General features: G+C 47.0%; 1 protein-coding gene across 2 annotated transcripts in view; it reads right to left on the reverse strand.

The window, feature by feature from the left end:
* PRKCB (protein kinase C beta) overlaps positions 1 to 19,432 on the reverse strand; it is a 308,214-nt gene extending 288,782 nt beyond the window's left edge. The window contains exons 1-2 of one of the 2 annotated variants that reach the window (XM_007186310.2): positions 18,884 to 19,430; positions 17,817 to 17,848 (exon numbers count right to left, since the gene is read on the reverse strand). In XM_007186310.2, the coding sequence (XP_007186372.2) occupies positions 17,817 to 17,848; positions 18,884 to 19,056 (205 nt within the window). In that variant the 5' untranslated portion in view covers positions 19,057 to 19,430. Of the gene's footprint in view, positions 1 to 17,816; positions 17,849 to 18,883 lie in introns of both variants that reach the window. The other variant, XM_057530083.1, reaches the window with a different exon arrangement.
* Positions 19,433 to 21,753: the final 2,321 nt, after the last annotated feature.

The raw sequence follows: 21,753 nt of genomic DNA on the forward strand, positions 1-21,753 counted from the left end.
CAGGACCCTGGGACTCGAGCTGCTCCCAGAACCCCCACCTCTATCATCATTATAGTGCATATCACACTGTGTTATGAATGTTTGACTTATGGACTTTCCTATGAGACTGTGGGCTGCTGGAGGGGAGAAACATGGCTTATGGCTCTGTATTACCCCCTGCACATGAGGGGATGGCCGAATATGCCAGCTGGACCACACTGTGCTATTATTCCTTTTATATTACTCTCCTCTATGTGGATTTTGGAAAATACACAGGACTGTAAATGTCAAGTGAAAAAAAATGCACAACTTAAAAGTTGAGAATTATGTTTTATTTGGCAGACAAAACTGAGTACTTAAGCCCGGAAGACAGCCTCTCAGATGGCTCTGAGGGAAGGCTCCAAAGAGATAAGGGACCCTGAGCTCTTAGCAACAAAATGCAGGTACAGACTGCCGCCCTCCACCCAATCAGGAGCTCCACAGGATGGGCTGCCCTTTGGTTTTCAGAAGCTGCCAGTGGGTTCCAGTGTGTTGTGTTATGATATCAATGATTTTTCTATTATATTGTTTTTCTTCTTGGTTTTTTTATATTACATATTTAAAAGGCAGTATCTTTTGTACTGTGAATTTGCAGAAGATGCGTAATACACTTTTTTTTTTTTTTACATCTGTTGGTGTGTATGGTCTGTGTGCTTCTTGTGATGAAAATAAAACCCTTTCTTTATAAATGCAAAAAAAAAAAAAAAAGAGGTCAGGGAGAAGCCAGGATATATAGGGGTCTTTGCAACAAAAACCAGGTAGTGGAACATCAAAAGATTACTGTTAATTAAAGAAAACCAGATATCTCGAGTTAATGAATTTAGTGCTTTTCTATGTACGGGAAGATGCAAGAGCCTGGGCTCACTGAAATCATTCCTCTGATATGCACCTTAGCTGTCTAGGGCCAGCATCCTGTTCTTTCCCATCCCGAGTCCTCTCAGGGTGCACCGCTGGGGGTGGCTGCAGTGGCTGAGGGCTTGGCAGTGGGCAGCCCATTTCCCTCCATCCTGAGTTACGTGGCTGACGGCTTGATGGCTGCGGCATCCTTTGTTTGCTGATACGGCAGGCAACATTTTTCACTCACACAAACCACACCTTGATATGTCGCTATGCCCTGGCCAAAGGCTCATCAAGGGTCCTGGCAGAATCCTCGAACCACAAGCTTCATAATCAGATGGACTGGGCTTGTCGCCCTCTTCAAATACTTCTTAGCGTCAAGTCCTGGGGCAAGTTACTTAATATGGCTGAGCCTCCGTTGCCTCGTGGAGGGAAAATGAGACTTATCTCCTAGGGTGCTGCAGACTTTAAATGTGATCATGTGTGAAGCATTAAGCTCGGTGCCTCAGTAAATTAGAACAGCTCTTTGGGGAAGTTCTATCGTTTCATGGACATGTCTGCTGTACGTGAACCCTTCCTTCCAAATGATGCAAGGACTTCATGCTTCTCAGCCAGTCCTCCCAGCCCAGCAACTCACGCACAAAGAAATCAGCTGACTGCAGTCACATGACCACCAAAAGACCTCAGACAGGAAGCCACTTTCTGAATTCCTCATTCAGGGCCATGGCTAAAAATCTACAGATGTGCTAACTCCCTCATTGGACAAAAACAATTTATTGAAAACATTTTCTCCCACTAGGGAATTTCCTCCTCAAGTCTTGTCAGTTTCACCCACTGCTGTAGCAAGCACACTTTCCCAGCTCTGAGGGATGAGCCGGACCACCATCAAGCACCCCAAAGCCTGCCTGACTGCTGTCCCCCCTCACTCTGCCAGGGGCCTTCCTCCCCACCCCACCCCAACCCTGCACCAATGCTCTCTCCCACCCCAAGCCCTTCACCTTAGTGACTGGGAACTCGGAATCTGACTCAGACAGTCCTGAATTCAATCTGGGCTCTGCAGTTCTCAGGAAAACTCTTTATCCTTGCTAAGCCTGTTTCCTCACCTGTGAATGGGGATAATAATAATAGCAAATCTTAGTGGAGGATGAAGATTCAGAGGGAGGAAGTTTGTGAATCCCCAGCTCATTGCAAGCCCTCATGTCATCGCTGTCACCAGCACCATCTCGACATTCCTTTTATACAATCCTAAACTCAAATCTATGTTTGAATCCCAACTCTATGTAACTTTGGAAAAATTTCTTAACTCTTTGTGCCTCAGTTTTCTCAGCAAAAAATGGGAATAATAACAGTAGCAACCTCATTGGGCTGTCGCGAGGATTAAAAGAGTTAATACATGTGAAACATTTAGAACAGTGCCAGGCACATAGTAAGTACTAAATAAACATCAGCTTGAGTCAGCGGCCTTTGAAAGCCTTATTTGAAGATGTCCACGAAATGGAAATTTCCCTGGCCTGTCTCCCCAGCTAAAAGAGACCCTGCCGGGGACACATACACTCAAGCAGGAACAGGTCTAGTCCAGATTTCATTTTTCTCTTAAACTTGACTTTCTTTTTGTCCCATCTGGAGTGCCCCGGCCTTAGACCCCAAATCAGAGAAGGCCAAAAGGGAAACACAATGAGGCCAACTGTCATTTCAGCCCCCACCTATCGAGGACACCGGAGAATAGAAACACAGCCTGAATCCCAGCCCTTGGAAGGCCCAGCTGGAAGCTGACCTCAGCAGAGTGCCCCCCGGGCGACATGGCCCACCTCCATGCCTGCACCTGAAGACCTCCTCCTCCCTCCCTCTGTGCTGATTCTGTTCATAAAACACTTCTTTCTCAACCCACATTATCCCCCAGGATAACCAGTTCTTTGTCTGCACAAGAGGGACAGCTCTCTGCCAGCACTTGACACAGCGCTGGAACACTTCACCCAAGTGACAGGTCAGGCCAGGCAGTTCCATCTGAACCAATAATTCCATTTTAAAAATCTCTTATCCCACACTTAGAATTCTATTTGGAAAAATAACTCTTATCAGTGATATGTTTAAGGCTCAAAGATGATCATCAAAATAATCTTGGGATAGTGTGATGGGGTGAGAATAAAACATCTAATTATAAAGAATTCAAAACAATGCATTTATATCATCTCTAAAAATAAATAAAGCCTCAACAGTCCATGGACCTCAAAAGTCAACTTCATGGGGCTTCCCTGGTGGCGCAGTGGTTGAGAATCTGCCTGCCAATGCAGGGGACACGGGTTCGAGCCCTGGTCTGGGAAGATCCCACATGCCGCGGAGCGACTGGGCCCGTGAGCCACGGTTGCTGAGCCTGCGCGTCTGGAGCCTGTGCTCCGCAACAAGAGAGGCCGCGATAGTGAGAGGCCCGCGCACCGCGATGAAGAGTGGCCACTGCTTGCCACAACTGGAGAAAGCCATCGCACAGAAACGAAGACCCAACACAGCCAAAAATAAATAAATAAAATAAATAAATTAAAAAAAAAAAAAAAGTCAACTTCATGAGCCTCCAGCACCTCTTGTCTATACTTTTCACAATGACTTTCAAACTGCATTGACCATCACCCACAGTGAGAAACACATTTTACATGTGACCCAGTTCACACATGCCTATATATGTATACATGAAATAGATGTTTTATGCAACAATACTTATGTCATGCATTCTACTTTCAAGTTTATTTTTTCATGGTGTTCATGACCTACTAAATTGATTTCATGACCCTCAGATGAGCGATGATCCACAGTTTAAAAAACACATTTAAAGGAATTCAAGAAAACTCTCTCCAGAGTGGAGCTGCAAGGAGGTGTAAAGGTGAGGGTCAAGGCACCGAGGTCACGGAGTCCAGGCTTAGAATAAAGAGGGAATCTCTTGTGACTCAGGAGAGCATAGTAGAGGGAAGGTAAGGGGAGCTATGTAAATCCAGGTCTCCTCCCGGGTAGCTAAATGACCTTGGGCAAGCCATTCCTATGTCCTACTTGGATTAAGGCTCTCTGTAAATGGTATTTCAGTGCTGGAAGATACGGTCTATGAATCTACATAGCAACTAAATCAGTTCTGGGAAGAGGCCAAGGATGAAGGCCCGCAGGGTTACTAACAGTCAAGGAGATATGGTTTGGAATGTTCAACCTCTAAGAGAGAACCGGAAGCATGTTGTGGACCCCATAGAGCATCCCCTAGACCCTACTCACACCTGTAGGACCAGGACACTCCCTGCTGGGAGTGCTGAAGGCCGATGATTCACAGATGCATCCTCCCTGGGACTCTTCCCTTAAAGAAGAAAGCTGCCTTACCCAAGGTAATGCCAGCTCCCCAGAGCAGCCCACAGACAGTGCCCACTTGTTGCGGGTCCCCACTGTCCCAATTCTGAAGGGCCATCCCAGCTCCAGCCATGGGATTGGCTTTGGCCTCTATTACAACTATTGCACTGCAGTTCAACTTCTCTCTTCCCTGCCTCCCTCCATCCCGTACAGGTGTTGTTCCCAAGAGCTCCTCCTCCCATAAGCCACCTGTTTGTAAATCTTCATCTTTGAAGACAAAGCAGCAATGACATTGGCCAGAGTCACAGGAGGAGACTGAAGTAAAAATGGTGCCTTTAGGACACTTTTCAAAGGTATTTTTGAGAATTGTTTTTCAGAACTAACATTTAACAAGCAATCATATGTTCCGTGCATGCCAGGTCTCATTCAATCCACATGGCATCCTAGGAGGTGGGCTCTGTGCTGTTACCTGCATTTCACAGATAAGGAAACCAGAGATTAAAGAGGTTAAGAAAGGCACCCAAGCCCTCGAATGTGCAGCAATGGAGCTGACGTCTGAACCCATGCCCTCAACCTCATCCCACTCCACTGCAGCTCTGTGATCACACGTGCCACACTGGATGACACGGATTCATTCACCTCTCTTTCTTTCTCAGATCTCTCCCTCCTCAAGGGCAGGAGCCTCGTGTTATGAATCTTAAGCACTTAGTGTAGTGCCAAGTCCACAGCAGGACCCGGGTGGTAGTAATGACAATACTTGGTGGTGTATTCAGTAGTGATGGTGGTGTATTTGGTAGTGATGGTGGTAGTAGTCAGTGTTTCATGTGCACTAAGCCCTGGGCTGTGCCCTTTACGTAAAGCATTTGGCCCTTTCACTTCCCTATGACTTGAGTCCTGTTATTAGGTGTTAAGTGGTGAGCGCTGACTCGGGACCCACCGCAGATTCAAGGTCAGTCCAGCAGATGCACACTGTACTGGAACTAAGCAGTCATGAGGGCCACGATGAAACTGGTCTACTAGGTCCCCCAAAATGCCACATGGTATATGCAGCTTCTCCCATCAAGAGGAAGAGTCTCTTCCCCCCTCTCTTTCCTCCTTTATTTCTGGGATGGGCTTGTGATTCCCTTTCACTCACAGAATATGGGAGCAATGACACTGTGCAAGTTCTAAGCCTAGAGTTCAAGAGGCTGGGCCCCTGCTCGTGAATGCACTGGGAACACACCAACCACCACGTGACCAAGCTCGGGCCAGCCCACTGAAGATGAGAGACCACCTGGAGAAAGGCCCCAGGTGTCCCAGGTGTCCTAGCTGAGGCCCCAGACACGGGTGAGCCCAGCCACGAACAGCCAGTCCTTGCCTAGACCAGAAGGACCACCCAGCTGAGCCCAGCCCAAATTACTGACCCACAGAAACAAGAGCAAAATAAAATGGTGGTGATTTGAAGACACTACAGGTTTGAGGTGGTTCGTTAAACACCAGATAATTGTGTCCAGTCAAATTAGGTGTTCAGTCAAACATCGAAAAGTAGAACTACCAAAAGATTCTTCCGTAGGAAAGATGACAAATAAGCAAAAGACTTTCCCAAAAGAAGTAACCGGGTGAGCTTATTCCTGACTCCTCATAGCGTTTGTGATGTCCACTGGCAACTAGAAGCTGCAAGAATTCTGACTGGCTGGAAAACTGGAAATTCTGACAAGAACCAGATTGTTCTACCAGCTAAAAGTAAGAAGAGTGTCTCTATTTCACTCTAAGCAACACAAACAGACTGTGTTCTCCCCCTAACATCCCCTCCTATGTTTGATAAGATAAAGAGGTCTAGAGTTTCACCTCTCAGGTTGAAAGAAGTCAAGTTAGAGGTAAAACTGGATACACCAGCTCCAAGGAAGTCAAAGGAAACCATGGCTTTGGGGACTAGAGTAGGGTTTGTGGTTCTCAACACTCACCTGTTTTCTTTTGCTCCCGAGCTGGTCAACGTGCAGTTGACGCAGCCCTGTGCCCAAGCTCCGGCCACGAGAATGTGAGCAGAAGTGATATGTGTCCCTTCCTGGCTGAAGTGGTTCTGAAATGAATGTGCTTTCTTGTGTTCCTTCTCCCCATCCACCTGCCCAGTGGAGAGTTACCTGGAGCCCTGGATGACTGGGCGGGAGGCTGCCTGACCAGGATCGCCTGCAGTGGTCTGTGCTGTGAGTGAGAAATAAATCCCTTCCTCTCAAGCCAGAGGCTTCAAGGCTTATCTGTTACAGCAGCTTTCATAGATTCTGACTAATACCTTAGCAAATAGAGAATGTTTTAAATGCAAGCCCTAAAAGTAGTTTATGAGCTCAAGTTTTCCTGGTATTAACAGAGCTACATTACTGGGTGGGAAAACTGTCAGAATGTCCTGGCTTCTTTGTTCTACAGTTTGCTACCGATGGGCAACATTGAAATGGGAAGCAGATGTCCCCCCAAAAAGGCAAACAGCACCATCCCTCAATGGGTGACTCCAGAAGGTGCTTGTCTCCTGTACAGATTTCACTTCTGTGTGCAAAACTGAAAAAGTCCCCACTAACATTTCTCAGATTCTCAGTGACTTAAAACTATGTACTTTTTTTTTTTTGGCCACGTCACATGGCTTGTGGGATCTTAGTTCCCCGAGCACGGCTTGAACCTGGGGCCTCGGAAGTGAAAGCGCAGAGTCCTAACCACTGGACCGCTAAGGAATTCCCAAAACTCTGTGCTTTTTAGTTGTTTCTGTTAAAGTGGAATATACGTAACAGAAAAGTGGGTGCATGTCTACAGCTCAATGGATGGTCACAATCTGAACCCCCCAGCACCCAGATTAAGAAACAACATCGCCAGCACCCTAGTAGCCCCTCTTAGTCCCCACCAGTCCCCCTGTGGGTAATCACCATCCTAACTGCTATCGCCTATGATTACTTTCACCTGTCCCTGAACTTCAAGTGCATGGAATCATACAGAACGTACTGGCATTTTAGCTCACAGGTTGTTTGTGAGAGTCATCTATGCTGTGTATAGCTGGAATCTGTTCATTCTCGTTGCTGTATAGTATTCCATTACGTACCCACTATTCTACTCAGATGGCCATTTCAGTAGCCTCCAGTTTACATTACGTCAAAGGAAATTATTCTCACTCCAGTCCACCAGGGTCCCAAAGAAGGGGCTTCAGTGGAGAAACTCTTTATCTTCACAGTGAAACGTGGCCAAAGCCTGAGGCTCTGCCCAAAGTTAAGACTGCAGCATTCACATACTTCTGAAAATCACTTCTCAACAGGATTTAATGAGGGCAATTTTTTTTTTGGTTCAAACAAAAATGACCAGAGCTTGTAAACTAGGAAGTGATACACTCTTTATAAAAATCACAGATCAAGCTATACCAAAACTAGCACCAAAAGCCAAACCAAATGACTCCCTCAATGGAGTTCTTCTCCCCTATACCATTCATTCATTTAAAAAGTATCTACGAGCACATACCATGTGCGAGCCAAGTACTCCAGAAACAACAGGAAATGAGACAGATGTGGTCCCTACTCTCACGAAACTTACATTCTTGTAGGGAAGACAAACACTAAACACTCGAATAAATATACAATTAGAAAAATGTAAAAGTTACAAGGGGTTATGACACTACAAGGGGGAACCTGATTTGGAAGATCAGGGAAGGCTTCTCTGAAAAAGTGACATTTGAGCTAAGTTCTGAAGGAGAAGTAGGAGGCGAGTGGGGGAAGAGGAAAGGGAAGAGCGATTCAGGCTGAAGACAGAGCAGGTGCAAAAGCCCTAGGCTGGGCAGGGCTGTGTCATACTGAGAAAGACCACCAGTTGGGTCTTCAACCAGAAAGTGAAACGCCAAGTGGAAGTGTGGTACAAGGGGAGGATTGTGAGGGCCCAGATCAGGCAAACTTGTAACTCATGTTACGGATTCTGGACTCAACCCTGGGAAAAACAGAGAGCCAGCCACGAAAACATAGACCTCTAACCAAAATAGAAAACGGTCCCTCACCACCCTCTATGCCAATCCTGCATCCCTAAGTGTACCGGTGGCCCAGACAGAATTATTAATACCCCCAACCATACATTTTGCCACGCACACAAAAAAAATCCAGATAACTATCAAAATTCTCATTTGCCGCTTTGCTTAAATGGTAAAGAATGATCCCCCCCTTTAGGGAGGGAAGGTCTTCAAAATAGGTCTATTCCATAAAAATCCATCACGACAAGAGACAGTCCTGTAGAGCTCACCCTCTACTTTCACCCACATTATCTGCTAGCTTCTTCAACCCAAAAGAGCACATGAACATCCCACCCAGAGGCTGAAGGGACCCCCAAATTTTAAAGGTGAACTTGTCAGAAATCCATTTGAAGTTGAAACGCCATCAACACGTTTCCAAAATGAGGCAGCAGATGGGGCAATCGCAGATTTCAGTTCAGCTTTCTGAGGTTCCCCACAAAATTAAAGCATCGAAAGCCAGGAAATTGTAGCACAGAAAGCACGGCGTTCACCCATGTTCAAATCACCTCTCTGACGGCAGCTGAGCACGCCTCCCTCAGATCCGCTGTCAGTCCCCCTGAGGGCTCTTGACCACGACATGTAAGCACATTCATTCCTGCATCATGTCCTTGACTCAGGAGCATTCATCCTGCCTCCCAACAAGACTATAAACTCAGTAAGGACAAGACAGTGCCCAGCCCTAGAAATAATGGAAACAGCCCTGTTTATCAAGTACTCACTGTATGTCAGGCAAGGTGCTCAGGAAACACCTGCCATGTGCCTTATAAACTAGGTTCTGTCACTGCCTTTGACCTCTGGAAGAACCAAAAGTTCAAAGAGTTTAAGTAACATGTTCAAGGTCCCATAGCAAGAAGCCAAGATTTATACCCATGCCTTTCTGTCTCCAAAGCACAAAGTCTTCACCACCAGTGCAGCACGTGCTCAATAAACACGAGCTGGGTGCATGATAGCAGGAGAGAAGGAGAAATGGAGTGGGAGGATTCCTTCTAGAGAAAAAAATCACTTCTGCGGCCCTCTACGATTAAGGATGCAGTGAAGAGCAATATCCCTATTGTTAGAACCATAAAAATAACCCAGTAACCATCTCCCAAAATAGGATAATCAACAGCATGACTGACACGAAAGTCCAAACGTCTCTTTAGGATGTGAAAAATGGCAGCAGCCCCTAGATGCTCTGGGAACGCTCCCCCACTGCTTCTAAATGGTCATTTCAGCTTCTCTTACCTGACCTCCAACCCTACCAGCCTGGAATTTCAGGATCTGAGTCACGGCAATTATGGCTTCAGAATGCATCTCATGCTCTTTTTCAAACATTTGGCCATTTCACTCACCCACACACATCCCGCTCGACAGCAATGACAACAGCCACTTCCTAGTCACTACGCTGCCTTCACGAGGTCCAGACCCCCGACAGGACGTTCCCCTCCCACCAGCTCATCCCTCACACACCCTCCTTCCTGTTCCCCGCATGAGCCCCTTTCTCTCCTCCAGGGCTCCACTTGTGCTGTCCTCTACCTGAAACACCCTCCCCTGCCCCCGCCCCCGTGTCAATCTGGGACCTCCTACTCCTGCTGGAAGATTGTTCCCAAATGTCAGCTCCTGTGTGGAATCTTCTCCACCCCTCCTAGGAGTAAGGATGTCATTCAAAGCTTTTTCACACCCTCGGTGTAACACTTCTCATTTATGTACCAGAAGTAATTGGCCATGTGCTGTTCTCCCCTCAAAAGACCAGGGAGATTTTCAAGGGCAAGCATGGTGTCTTATTTCTCTCCAAAGCCCATATTGGAACCTGACATTATACAATATATTTCTTCTAAGTTACTTGTTAATTACTATTCTTCTGCTAAAATGTATTAATTGCTATTCTTCTACCAAATGTCCCTGAGGGCAGGGATTCTGTCTTGTTCACTGCTCTAGTTCCAGTGCTTAGAACAGTACCTGATACATGGTCGGCACTCAATAAATATTTACTGAATGAATGGATAGATGGACAGATGGCTAGATGGATGTGGAAATGGATGGATGGATGGATGGATGGATGAATAGATGGATGATGGATGGAAAACAACTGGGTGGATAGGGGAATGGATTGGTGGGTGAGTGGATAGATGGATGCGTAGATAAAGGCAGGATCATGTTTCACCAGCCCAGGGTCACAAAGCCATGGAGAAAGAAAGCCAGGGTAAGAAATCAGGTCTGTTTGATATTTGAGCCTTCACTCTCAAGCCCGATTTTTATTGCCTATCTAGAAGCCCAAAGTCTGGTCACTGGGCAGTGGCAAAGTAAAGGAAGAGTCTAGAATTCCCCCCAGGAACACGGTTATTGTTGAGCAAAGTTAATTTCCATTTACTTAGCAAATGCCAAGACTCGATAAGGGGGATCAGAACCCTCCTAGTCTGGGTTTGAGTTCCCCTTCTGACCCGGTAGGGCAAATTTCTGCATGTCGGCTGAGGGAAAAAGAGACCTCCAGGAGATACAAACAAGCAGGCCAAGGACAATGAAAAGGTAACAACAACAGCAACAATAACAACAGTAATATTAAAAGACTGACACTCCTGAATAAAGGCCACCGTCTCTTCCAGAGCCTGCGGTTGCTGTGCCTTTCAACCCTCTGCAACACAGAGCTTCCTTCCAACACCAAACATTTCCAGGGAAGACACCGAACTCCCCTTCCCTACTCACAAGGAGGAAACGCCAGTAAGAAATCAGGCCCAGAGGTAGAACAGCATGAGGCTCAACCTTAGGTAAAAGTGGGTTACTGGTAGAAACTAACACATCTTTATGTTTCCATAATTCCCTGTAGACCCTTTATAATAAAAACAATAAAGAACATTTACGAAGTACCCAGATTTGTATTAGAGAGACTGAGACTTTCTCCTTGAAGAAATCAGAAAAATGGAAAGAGAATGGACAAAGGATCTTTTTCTACGTGTGAGTCAATGCTGCTTATTGTGAAACTACTTAAAAATTATCTTCCAAATAAGAGAAAACACACGGCCTCAACCAATGGAATGAATGGTTGTAGAAAATCAGACATGGACCCAGGATGAGGAAGATATTCAGTAGAAAATGCAAGTAATCCTGTGCCCCTGAAAACTGGCTTTCAGCTCACAAATGCCTTTCACTGACAGATTTTGCTCTCTCTCTCTTTTTTTAATTGAAGTATAGTTGATTTACAATGTTGTGTTAGTTTCTGGTGTACAGCAGAGTGACTCAGTCATACACTTTAATATCTTGTAATTAACTATAATGGAAAAGAATCTGTGTGTGTGTATACACATATATATGTATAACTGCTCCCTCTTTTTATTTATTCTCAATCTATTGTCTCAGACTTGCCCCTCCACCTCTGAAATGATCTGATTTTTCTCTTTTAGAGCAGCCACCTCGAACTGCAACCCCTGAACAAAAGGGAAGTCGGCTCATTATGAGTTATTAGCTAAGAGGAGATGACGTTCTCTGTCTGCCAAACTGAGAAAGAAGCCATCTTAACGTAACCGTCTATTTCTACTAAATATTCATCTTACCTGCAACCATGGCACAAATAAAGATTCAGGGCTTCTCCACAGAACGTCACAGGGATAAGACCTCCTGCGTATCTTTATCCAGGATATAAGCAGCTTCACAATACAAATTTTTAGCTCCAGCTCCTTGACAACTCAGACTTTCTCCAATTACCTCAAAGAATGAGAAGTTGTCTGTGTTTTGTTTTTTGTTTTTGTTTCTGTGCGGCATGTGGGATCTCAGTTCCCTGACCAGGGATCGAACCCAAGCCCCCTGCATTGGAAGCGCAGAGTCTTCACCACTGGACTGCCAGGGAAGTCCCTAGTTTTCGTTTTTAATTCCCAGGCCAAAGAATTCCCTGACTCCACCCCAACCCTTACATAGGTTAGCACCCCCTACACATTCCCATAGCACCCTGTACATTTGCTTCCAAGTACTTAACAAGAGTGAAATTAAATATTGGTGCAATGCTTTGTAGAATGTCTCATCTCCCCCATTACACCGTAAGCTCCGCAACAATAAGGATCCTCTCAATCTCATTCACGCTTGTATTCCTGCCATCTAACATAACTCCTGACACAGAGAGCTTAATGAGTCATTATTTTTTGGAAGGATGGATGGATGGATGGACAAATGGATGTATGCGGTAAATATACAAATTTCCTACCAGATTGTCAAGCAGCCATCACACCTCCAAATACCACATGTAAACACTGTGAATTTTGTACACTCTATAAAAAAGCTATCACACAATTTCAGTGGAGAGATAGGATGAGTGAAGTCAAAGAATCCTTGAGATTAGATCAAATGCCAAGAATAAGGGACCAAGCTTTTGAACACATCAGCCAGAGATGATGAACTGTTCAGCTGATCCCCCTCCCCACCCAAGAATTAATTGGACTGCAAAGACAAAAGACCAGAGGATTAAAAATTGTACTTAATAATTTAACTACCTGTAGCTGAAAAGCATCAAAAGGAGATGCATAATCTCAAAATTGCGACGTACTGATCTATTTGCGTGTGTGTGCACGTGTGTGTGTACGTGTGTGCATGTGTGGAGAAAGAAAGAGACAGATGGAGGAAGGAGGACCCCAACAGCAAGAACGTGTACAATTTATTTTCAAACCTTCGGTTTACCTTTTGACCAGTTAACTTCTCTATATCTTTTTCTTTATTGATCCCAATACACCATAAACATGCTATATCTGGTTCTGGGCAGTACCTGAAGTATCACTGGTACTCAGAAATAATATATTTTTAATGAGTTTCTAATAACCAGTATATCATATCAACTAGATTTTCAAAGGTCATATTTTCCATATTTACTTGGAAAGGCATTCTGTTGCCCAGTGACAAAGCTTCAAGCTTTCCCTGAGTGTTCTACAGCTCAAAAGGAATTGGCTGTTGCCTCTTCAACAAATCAACCCTCCTTCTTGCTAAGACTACCGGCATTAACCTACCCTTAAAATTTTTTATTTCATTTGGGACTCTGAGCCCCAAATCCCACTTCAGGTGGAAAAACTTAAAAAGTCAAACCAACAAACACAAATTCAAAAAGCCTCTGCCTTTTATCCACATGAAACCCCCAGGACACATTCAGAAGAGCCAAGAGGTAAGCGGAGTCTCAATCACAGGCCTCTGGGATCTGCTTCCGAGAAGGGAGGGAAGTGGAATAGAAGAGGCTTGACTGCACACAAAAAAGGCCCTATTTATGATTCTACTGAGAAAGTTCAACCTGAAATTCAGGATATCATAGTTCCTAGGGAAAAATATGCCAAAAATAAAATGAACCTTTGATTCATCTTTGACTATTGTTTTTAAAAAGTACATATTCTAACCTCTAAGTGTTAACTACAGACTAAAATAAACTTGTATCCTGTAAAGTCGATGTTGATGAAACCAGCAATGGTTTTATTCATGCAATACTTTGGGGATTTTTAAGAATAATGTCTATCAGAAGGCTTAAAAAAGCACAGGGAGCTATATTCAATATCCTGGGATAAACCATAATGGAAAAGAATATGTAAAACAAGAACGTCTCTATGTGTGTAACTGAGTCACTTTGCTGTACAGCAGAGATTGGCACAGCATTGTCAATCAACTATCTTTCAATTAAAAAAATAAAATTTAAAAAAAGAAGGCTTAAAAACTTGTTTTCTAATCTATACAGGAAAGGAAAGAGCTGGTTTACTCATTATAGTCACCAATGCTAGGTCTATATAGTCAGAAAATTAGTGCACTGGGGTTTTTCTAGAGGGTCCATGGCAAGTTTAGATTTTTCTCCCAAGAAAGGTGAGAAAAGACAATCTAAACAAGCTGGCTGTCTGGGGCTAGACTCACTGGTGTCACCTAAAGTCTATGAAGAAACATACCAAAGAAGAAACCCATCTAAATACACGAAAGAGACATAGTCATTTAATGAGTTCCCAAATTAACTCTGTCCCCTTTTGACACAGTTTCCTACAGCTAATCAAGTAATAATGATCATCTCACTTAGAGTTATCGATAGTGGATATTTCTCTTGTACCACCTCATTACTCCTCACCATAACCCTATGAGGTAGGTACTATTAGCCCATTTCACAGATGAGAAGACCGAGGCCACTAGAAATGGATGACTTGCCCAAGTTCACACAGTAAGTAGGTGGCAGAGCACAGATTCAAACCCAGTTCTATCTGACTCCAACCCCATGCTAGGAATTCTGAATCCCTATATTTTATTGCCTCCCTATTTCTAATTAAGTGACTTCCTTAAAAAAATTTTTTTTCTCTCTGCCCAACTGTAAAAGTTTCTTGGAGTAAGAGCCTAATTCCACCCAAAGCCTTGTCTTAACTACAATGAAGGCACAAATGTTGGTCCCTGGCTCCTCTAAAGAATGCCACAGAGAGAAGTCTGCCTTGCTCATCTGAGCGGTCCTATTTCTAATCCAGAATTTAGGGGGTTTCATAATAGAGATTCTCAGCTCCAGTCCCCTGTCACCAGAGACATTCTTAAACTACCTCACAGAGAATGGTTTTATAGAAAATACAGAGTGGAAACAAAAAGGGAGAAATTATGTAGCAGTCAATCTAGAGTTCTGTACAAAAGCAAGAAAGTCTATTCTTAAACTCCCCTGAGCACACAGAAATCCACAATTTCCCATGGTTTACGGACTTTCCATCCTTCCTCTCTCAAGCCATCCCAGCATCCCCAATTTCCATGGCAGCACCATGGAGCATGGGGCTCAGTGGTTTCCTTGCCTTATGATCATCCTACACTACTCCTACCCAAGAAAGGCAGAGACTAGATCCTCTCTCCACTTCTACTTTTGAAATGGAAAACCCCCCGCCATAGCTTTTATCTGGGAACATGGCTACCTGAAATTAACCTTACATTTCCCACATACCCCTTTGCAGCAAGGTGTGGGTATGTGATTAAGTTCTAGCTAATAGCATATAGGCAGAAGTATCAGAGGCAACTTCCAGGACAGTGAGCATGTGTCCTTCACCTCTCTGTACCTTTCCTCTTCCTGCTGGCTGAAATAAGGCTGTGATGACTGGAGAGTCCAGCATCCTTCTTGGACTCTGAAATAATTTTCACTCCTGGGATAGTAGAGCAGAAAACTGAAAGGAACATAGCACCTTGGGCTCTGAACTTCTAACTTTGGTGAGAGAATAAAACCGTATGTATTTTCTATAACATACTGATCCCATTTTAATTAGATTCACTTTAAGAGGAAAAATGTGGTGCAAAAATGCTCAGATAAGGAACTCCTCTCTGATTCCAAAACTAGTCCCAGGTAACTCTGAGCACATCTGAGGATAATCTGCCACCTTCCTGGATATCCCTAAGCATGAGATCCTAAGCATCTCAATTTCAAGGGCTGTCAATTTGCCCCTTCCCCTCTCTTGCTCCTTCCCACTCCAGCCCAAATGGAATTCACTACCAAAGCAGTGACACAGGGCGACCAGACGTACACAGCTGGATTTAGACTCTCACCTGGCAGCCAGCTCCATAGCAAAGCAACCCTGCAGAGCCAGTCTCCTCTCACACCAGCTGCCCCACCACTGGGTTACTTTGGAGACAATCATAGGAGCAGATATTTTCTGAGTGCTTAGTCTGTGCTGAACTCTGGTCCAAGCATCTTATATACTGTAACAACTTGGAGCCACCCAGCAATTTTTTAAGGTAGGTATTGTTACAGGGACCCATTTTATACACAAGGAGCCGGAGGTACAGAGAGGCTAAGTAAAATGGCTGGGAAGTCTCAAGCCAAGATTCAAGCTCACAGTGGTAGCCTGATAGCCTGTGCACATGCCCACTACCCTACACTGCCTCTCAGGGAGAGGAGAAAAAGAAAGGCAATAAAAAAAAAAAAAAAATTTAAACATGCTTACCTCTAAAGCTGCCATATTTCATTAGAAACTTTAATTCTGCTTTACTCACTGCACCAGAAAATGCCTACCATTTTCCTGGCTTTGAAAAAACAGATCTGCTGCTTCAGATGTGTCATTACCTGCACACTGAGAAGTTAACTTTCCCAACCGTTAATAACGGCAGAGCAGGTGGGATAGGAAAGCAGCAATAAAAATGTTCAAAAATCACCCCTGACCTCAGCAAGAGACAAAGACAGAAACCGATTCATGGAAGTGAGAGGTAACTTCAAAGATCTTCTACGTGTTCCCGTGCTAAGACACCCCTGGCATTCTGCTTCGGGGGTCAAAGTTCTAGAAAACAATCCAACCGTGTGCACCAAGGCCGAAACTGCTGCCATTTAAAGGAACGTGAGAAGTCCTCTGGTGCAGTGCGTAAAATTGGGGCTCCAAACCTTGGTAAAAGAGGGCAGAGGTTGGGGGTCTACAAGGCTCACTGGCTGAGCGGGCTCTGCCCAGATCTCAGGTGAGAGGTCATATAAGTCTCCGAAGAAACCAGTGCCACGCTGCCAGCACTCTGCACAACTGACAATGCCACTCACTCTCATCAGGGATCACTCTACTTTTCTCTGGAGGGTGGAGGTGCTACAACAGAACTGTCAGTCAGTGCTAAGTCACATCTCAGACTCTTTAGCATTCAAATGTTTTCTTCCCCTGATCTAAACCCAGATCGCCAGGGCAATCAACTTGCCCCTAAGACACTCCCCAGAAATGTGATATTTCTCACCAAACTCAACCACGTGGACCTGGTCTAAAATGGGGGAAAGGGGGGACCTTCCAGACCAGAGGTTGCAAACTCAAACGCCTTACAGGGGTCAGAAATGGGTGAAGCAGGCCTGGTTGGGATCGATTGAGACAAAATGGTGCATGTGCACCCTGTCCACGAAAACTGCTGCTCTCAGCTCCAAATGATGGTTCTAAAAAGAAAGTGGGACCAATGCTCAGCAAACTTGAAGCTGCAAAGTCAGATACTTCGTGAAATCTCCCAGTTCTAAAATGTTGGCATCAAATTCAAAAAATGTTTGACACCCTAAGGGCTAAACAAAACTACAAATGATTTGGCATCTGAAGAGCAAATCTGCAACCAGAGACGGCCGAGTCACCACTAGGCTGGGCATCCCTGGCTAGGGTAAAGAATCTCAAACCCGATGCAAAGACCCAGGTAACCAGTCACTTGGAGTCCTTCCTGTATCTAGCCAGAAGATAGAAAGGGCAATTGAAACCAGGATCTGAGAAGCACCCCATCTGGAACCACTTCTTTCAGAGAGGGAGGAGGCCCAGGGGACAACCACAGTCGCCTTTCTAGGGGATGCACCATCTGCAGAGGCAGGGGCCACCTGTAGAGACCTCTATGAGGCAGGGGAAGTGGAAGGACACATGAACAGGTATTGGGGGGGAGGGTATCTCAAGAAGAAGTGGCCAGGCAGGATAGGTTCAGGAGAACCTATGTTGACTCTTCTGGAGCTGGTTAGGGAGAAAGGGTGGATGCACTTCCTTGGCCAGCTGAGCCTCCCAGCTCCACTGGTCCTTCCCGGATGGAGTATCTCTGCCCCATATACACACACCACTTTTAAAGACCTTTCTGTGGTGATGAATTCCTAATTTGGGAGGTCACTCTGACAAATGTAATTCCTTCACTCTCTGCCTAACTCAGTCATTTCCAGAAAGTCTTTTTCACCTTCTCCTCCCGCAAACAGCATCCTTAGAACCCCACAGCCTACCTTGGCACTGGAATCCTTGCTTCCCGAAGCCCCTGCAAAGGCAGAAGGAGACATGTCAGACAGCCCGAGGAGACCAGCCACCAGTTAGTTCCCCCCCCAGAGTCACCCCACTTCCCCCTGCCCCTCTAGCCCAGGTGCAACCTCCCAGCCACAGGCGGGTGCCCAAGAGTCTTCCGCCTCTGGGGGGGAGGGGGTAGGTGGGAGCTCAGCGGTAACCTCCACCTCCCCTCAAAAGGCAGAAGACAGGAGGCTGCGACCACCAGGTGGCGGGGTGGGGGGAGCGTTTCCGTCGTGGTGGGAGGCGGCGGGCAGGCGGGAGTTCTGCCCACAGAGATGCCCGAGTGCCCTCGGGGAAAGAGAAAAAGACGCATCTAGAGGGAGGATGGGAGAGCCCCCGCGGCGGTGGCGTTCCCTGGGAGACTGGGAGGGAGAGAGGACTCCCCATGCCTAGAGGGACCGGGGAGCGGAGGGTCCCCGCAGTGATGCGAAGGGGGGAAACTGAAGAGTGGAAAGGGGAACCCAGGCCCTCAGGGAGAAGCAATAAGAGATAACACGGGGCGCTGCCCCCGGAGACACAGAGGAGGAGGAAAGAATGCCCCATGCCCGCAGGGAGACAGAAAAAGGGCACCCAGGGCGCTGCCCCCAGAAAGGAGAGAAGGGGGTGAGGGTGCCTCGAGCCCGGAAGGAGGCAGAGAGATAGGGAACCCCGCACGAGAGGGCACTCGAGGCGCTGCCCTCCCGGGGAGGGACAGCGGAGCCCCGAGCCCTGTGGAGAAAGGGCGCCCGCGCCGCGACCCCTAGGCGCTCCGAGGCAGCTGGGAGGAAGAGAGGGCACGAGGCACCCCGCGGTCGGCTGTCTGGGACCCCGGGGAGCGGGAAGCCGCAGGACTGTCCACCGGGGAGTCCGGCACAGAAGGGTCCGGAGCGGGAGCCCGGGATCTGGGGCCGCGGCGGGGCTTATCCTCCCGCGGAGGCGCGGGGGGCGCGGAGGACGCGAAGAGGGGGTCCCCGCGAACGGCGCTACCCTCGGAGCCCCGGGAAGGTGCCCTGCGCCGGCGCGCTCTCACCAGATGAAGTCGGTGCAGTGGCTGCAGAAGGTGGGCTGCTTGAAGAAGCGGGCTGTGAATTTGTGGTTCTTCACCTCGTGCACGTTCTTCTGCCGGAGGGCGCCTTTGCGGGCGAAGCGCACCGTGCTCTCCTCGCCCTCGCTCGGCGGCGGCCCCGCAGCCGGGTCAGCCATCTTGCGCGCGGGGAGCGGGAGCACGAGAGGTGCCGGCCAGGGGCCGCGGTACCGCGCGCTGCGGGCCCGGGAGGCGCGGGAGAAGGCGGCCGCTCTGCCGCCCGGGGCCGCGGACGCTTCCCCTGCGCCGGCTCTGGCGGCCGCGGCGCGCGGAGCTGGGGCTGTCACTCGCCCAGCTGCCGCCACTCGACCAGCTGCGCTTGGCACCGCTGGCCCCAGCTGCGGGGGAGGGAGGCGGAGCCGCGGGCAGACCCCGCCTCCATCATTTGCATCGCCCTCAGGTTCCGCCCAGCCCCGCCAGCTGCTTTACATACTGGCACCCCGAGGCTACCGGCCTCCCAGAGAAGCGTTCTCAGCCGCAGCGCTGCGACGCGGGGACCGCAGCCAGGGACCGTCAGACCTGAGCCTCTCCCGCTACCTCGTCCTCGGCCCGGCTTGCATGAGGGCGATGAGCACCTTGGGTGCGCCCCGGGGGAACCGAGAACGGGGGCTGGGGCCTGGGGGGTAGGGGGTGGAAAGGGTGGGTGCGACGGTTTCCACCCAGGCCTCTGCAGAGACTGGTACCCATCCACCCCGTATCCGTGCCATTGGTCATTCTGCACGCGTCTCCTGGAGGGATGGGCTACCGCTGTCACTCATTCGGAAAGGCCTGTGGCTGCACACACTTACACACACATATGCACACACAACTGCAGAGGGAGGGGAGGGGCAATCTCTACTTTATATATACATGTCTAACTCCACCACAAAGACAATTCTTGGCCTTGCTTGCCTGACCATTTAGAAGAAGACTCCCTACCTTCTGTCCATTCCCTCCACAAAGAGACTCAGTTTCCTCAACTGTGAAATGGGGCCATTAAAGGGCGTGGGGAGAAATTTAAGAGGCCAGTATTTCCTCAACTTTCATTCATTCTTGACCCATCTTCACAAATGCTGGTAATGTTTGTGCACCATCTAGAAAAAAAATCTCTATCTAGTTTCTGAGTTCAAATAGCAAGACGTATCCTTACTATGAAAAATCTCTCCAGATGCTGCCACTTGCCCAAAACACCAGCATCTGAGGCCTTCTTTTGTTTGTTAAGGGAGATTTACAAATTTTAGAGAGATGTTAAAGACATTAACATCCAACTGGGACTCTCTCCTGGATGGAATCTGAAGGATGGAAAGGTAACCAAAAGAGTAATAATTGTCTACATAAGCAATTCAGTGTGATTTAGTGCCCCATCCACACACTGCATCTAAACGTCCCCCCACCATGCCCCACACTCTGGGAACACAGTGCTGCATTAGACTATGAACTCCTGCACTAGACCTAGGCTCTGAGAGCAGGCTCTGCTCAACATTGTGTCACCTTGCACCTAGCTCTGTGCCTGACACCTTCTCAGAGCTCAATAAATATTGGTTGAATAAGTGAGTAATTGTGTGAACAAGTGAGTGAATGAAAACTTAAAGGGCATTACCCCCTACCCCCAACCCGTGTCCAGTAGGTGTTCAATAATACTAAACATCAGGTGCTAGGTGGGTGTCACAGGCACTTGCAGTGTCTTATTTAGACCTCCCAACAACCCTGTGTAGGTCTAGTAACTTTCATGATGGATAAAGACAACAAAGCTCAGAGTGTTTAGGATAGACCCCCGAAGTCACATTGTTGTTGAGCGGTGGTTAAACCTGCCTAAGTACAAAGCGTACTGGTGACAAATGGGTGAAGGAAGACAGGATGGAATTGAACCAGCTACACTGAACTTCTGCCTAATGAAGCTCAGGTCCTACTAGGATGATTTTACCTGGAAGCTGCTGAGTCTAAGTCGTTATTAAGTGACATGTGGAGAGCAATGGCTGTCATAATAGAATGTCCTTTTCCTACGTAGTAACTCAAAGGAAACAAGGAAAAAATAGCATTCACTTTTAAGGTTGACATGTTTGGGAAACTGGACGTGCCTGTCTATTATTAGTCCTTTAAGAGGCCCCATCATCTCCCAGGGAAGCTTGTGAAAACATCCCAGGAGACATTGCTGCTGAAGTAGATTTTCTTTGAACTGATGAGCTGGAAGCTTGAAGCCCACATCCTGCCTTTTGAACCAAGAGCTCTGGATGACTTTGGTCTGTAACAACAAACAGTACCTCATGGGGCCTGGGCCTAAAGATTCAAGGGCTGGTAGATCCTGAAGAACCACTCAGTTCCTGGAGGGGCTATACCATCTGAATGTGAGGAACACAGTTCCCATGGGACCCAGATCCTATAGGGCAGGGGTCTCAAACTTGTGGCCCTTGGACACATTCTTTTAGCCAGCCCAGTGAACATTTATTTTTTGGTTCACATTGGTAGAATTTCACCTAAATATCCAGATTCTGACTTCTCTAGGAAAAAAAGTTATGGTTACGTGGAGCCTGCATTCCTCTACTTCCTCATTCATTTGTTTACTCATTCAGGATTGAATTTATTGAGCACCTGTTACGTGCTGTTCCACACACTGTTAAATAAAACAGACAAAAGCCCCTGCCTTTGTAGAACTAATGGGGAATATGGACAATAACATAATAAACTAACAAATCTATACCAGGTGGCATGGAGATTCATGCTGTAAAGAAACACAAAGCATAGTAAAGGAATGAAGAGCGACAGCCACCAGGGAAATCCTCTATGAAAAGCAAAGACCTGAATGAAGTGAGAGGATGAGCCATTGGGCTATCAGGGTA

This window comes from Balaenoptera acutorostrata, chromosome 15 (assembly GCF_949987535.1).
Source record: "Balaenoptera acutorostrata chromosome 15, mBalAcu1.1, whole genome shotgun sequence".
Lineage (NCBI taxonomy): Eukaryota > Metazoa > Chordata > Mammalia > Artiodactyla > Balaenopteridae > Balaenoptera > Balaenoptera acutorostrata.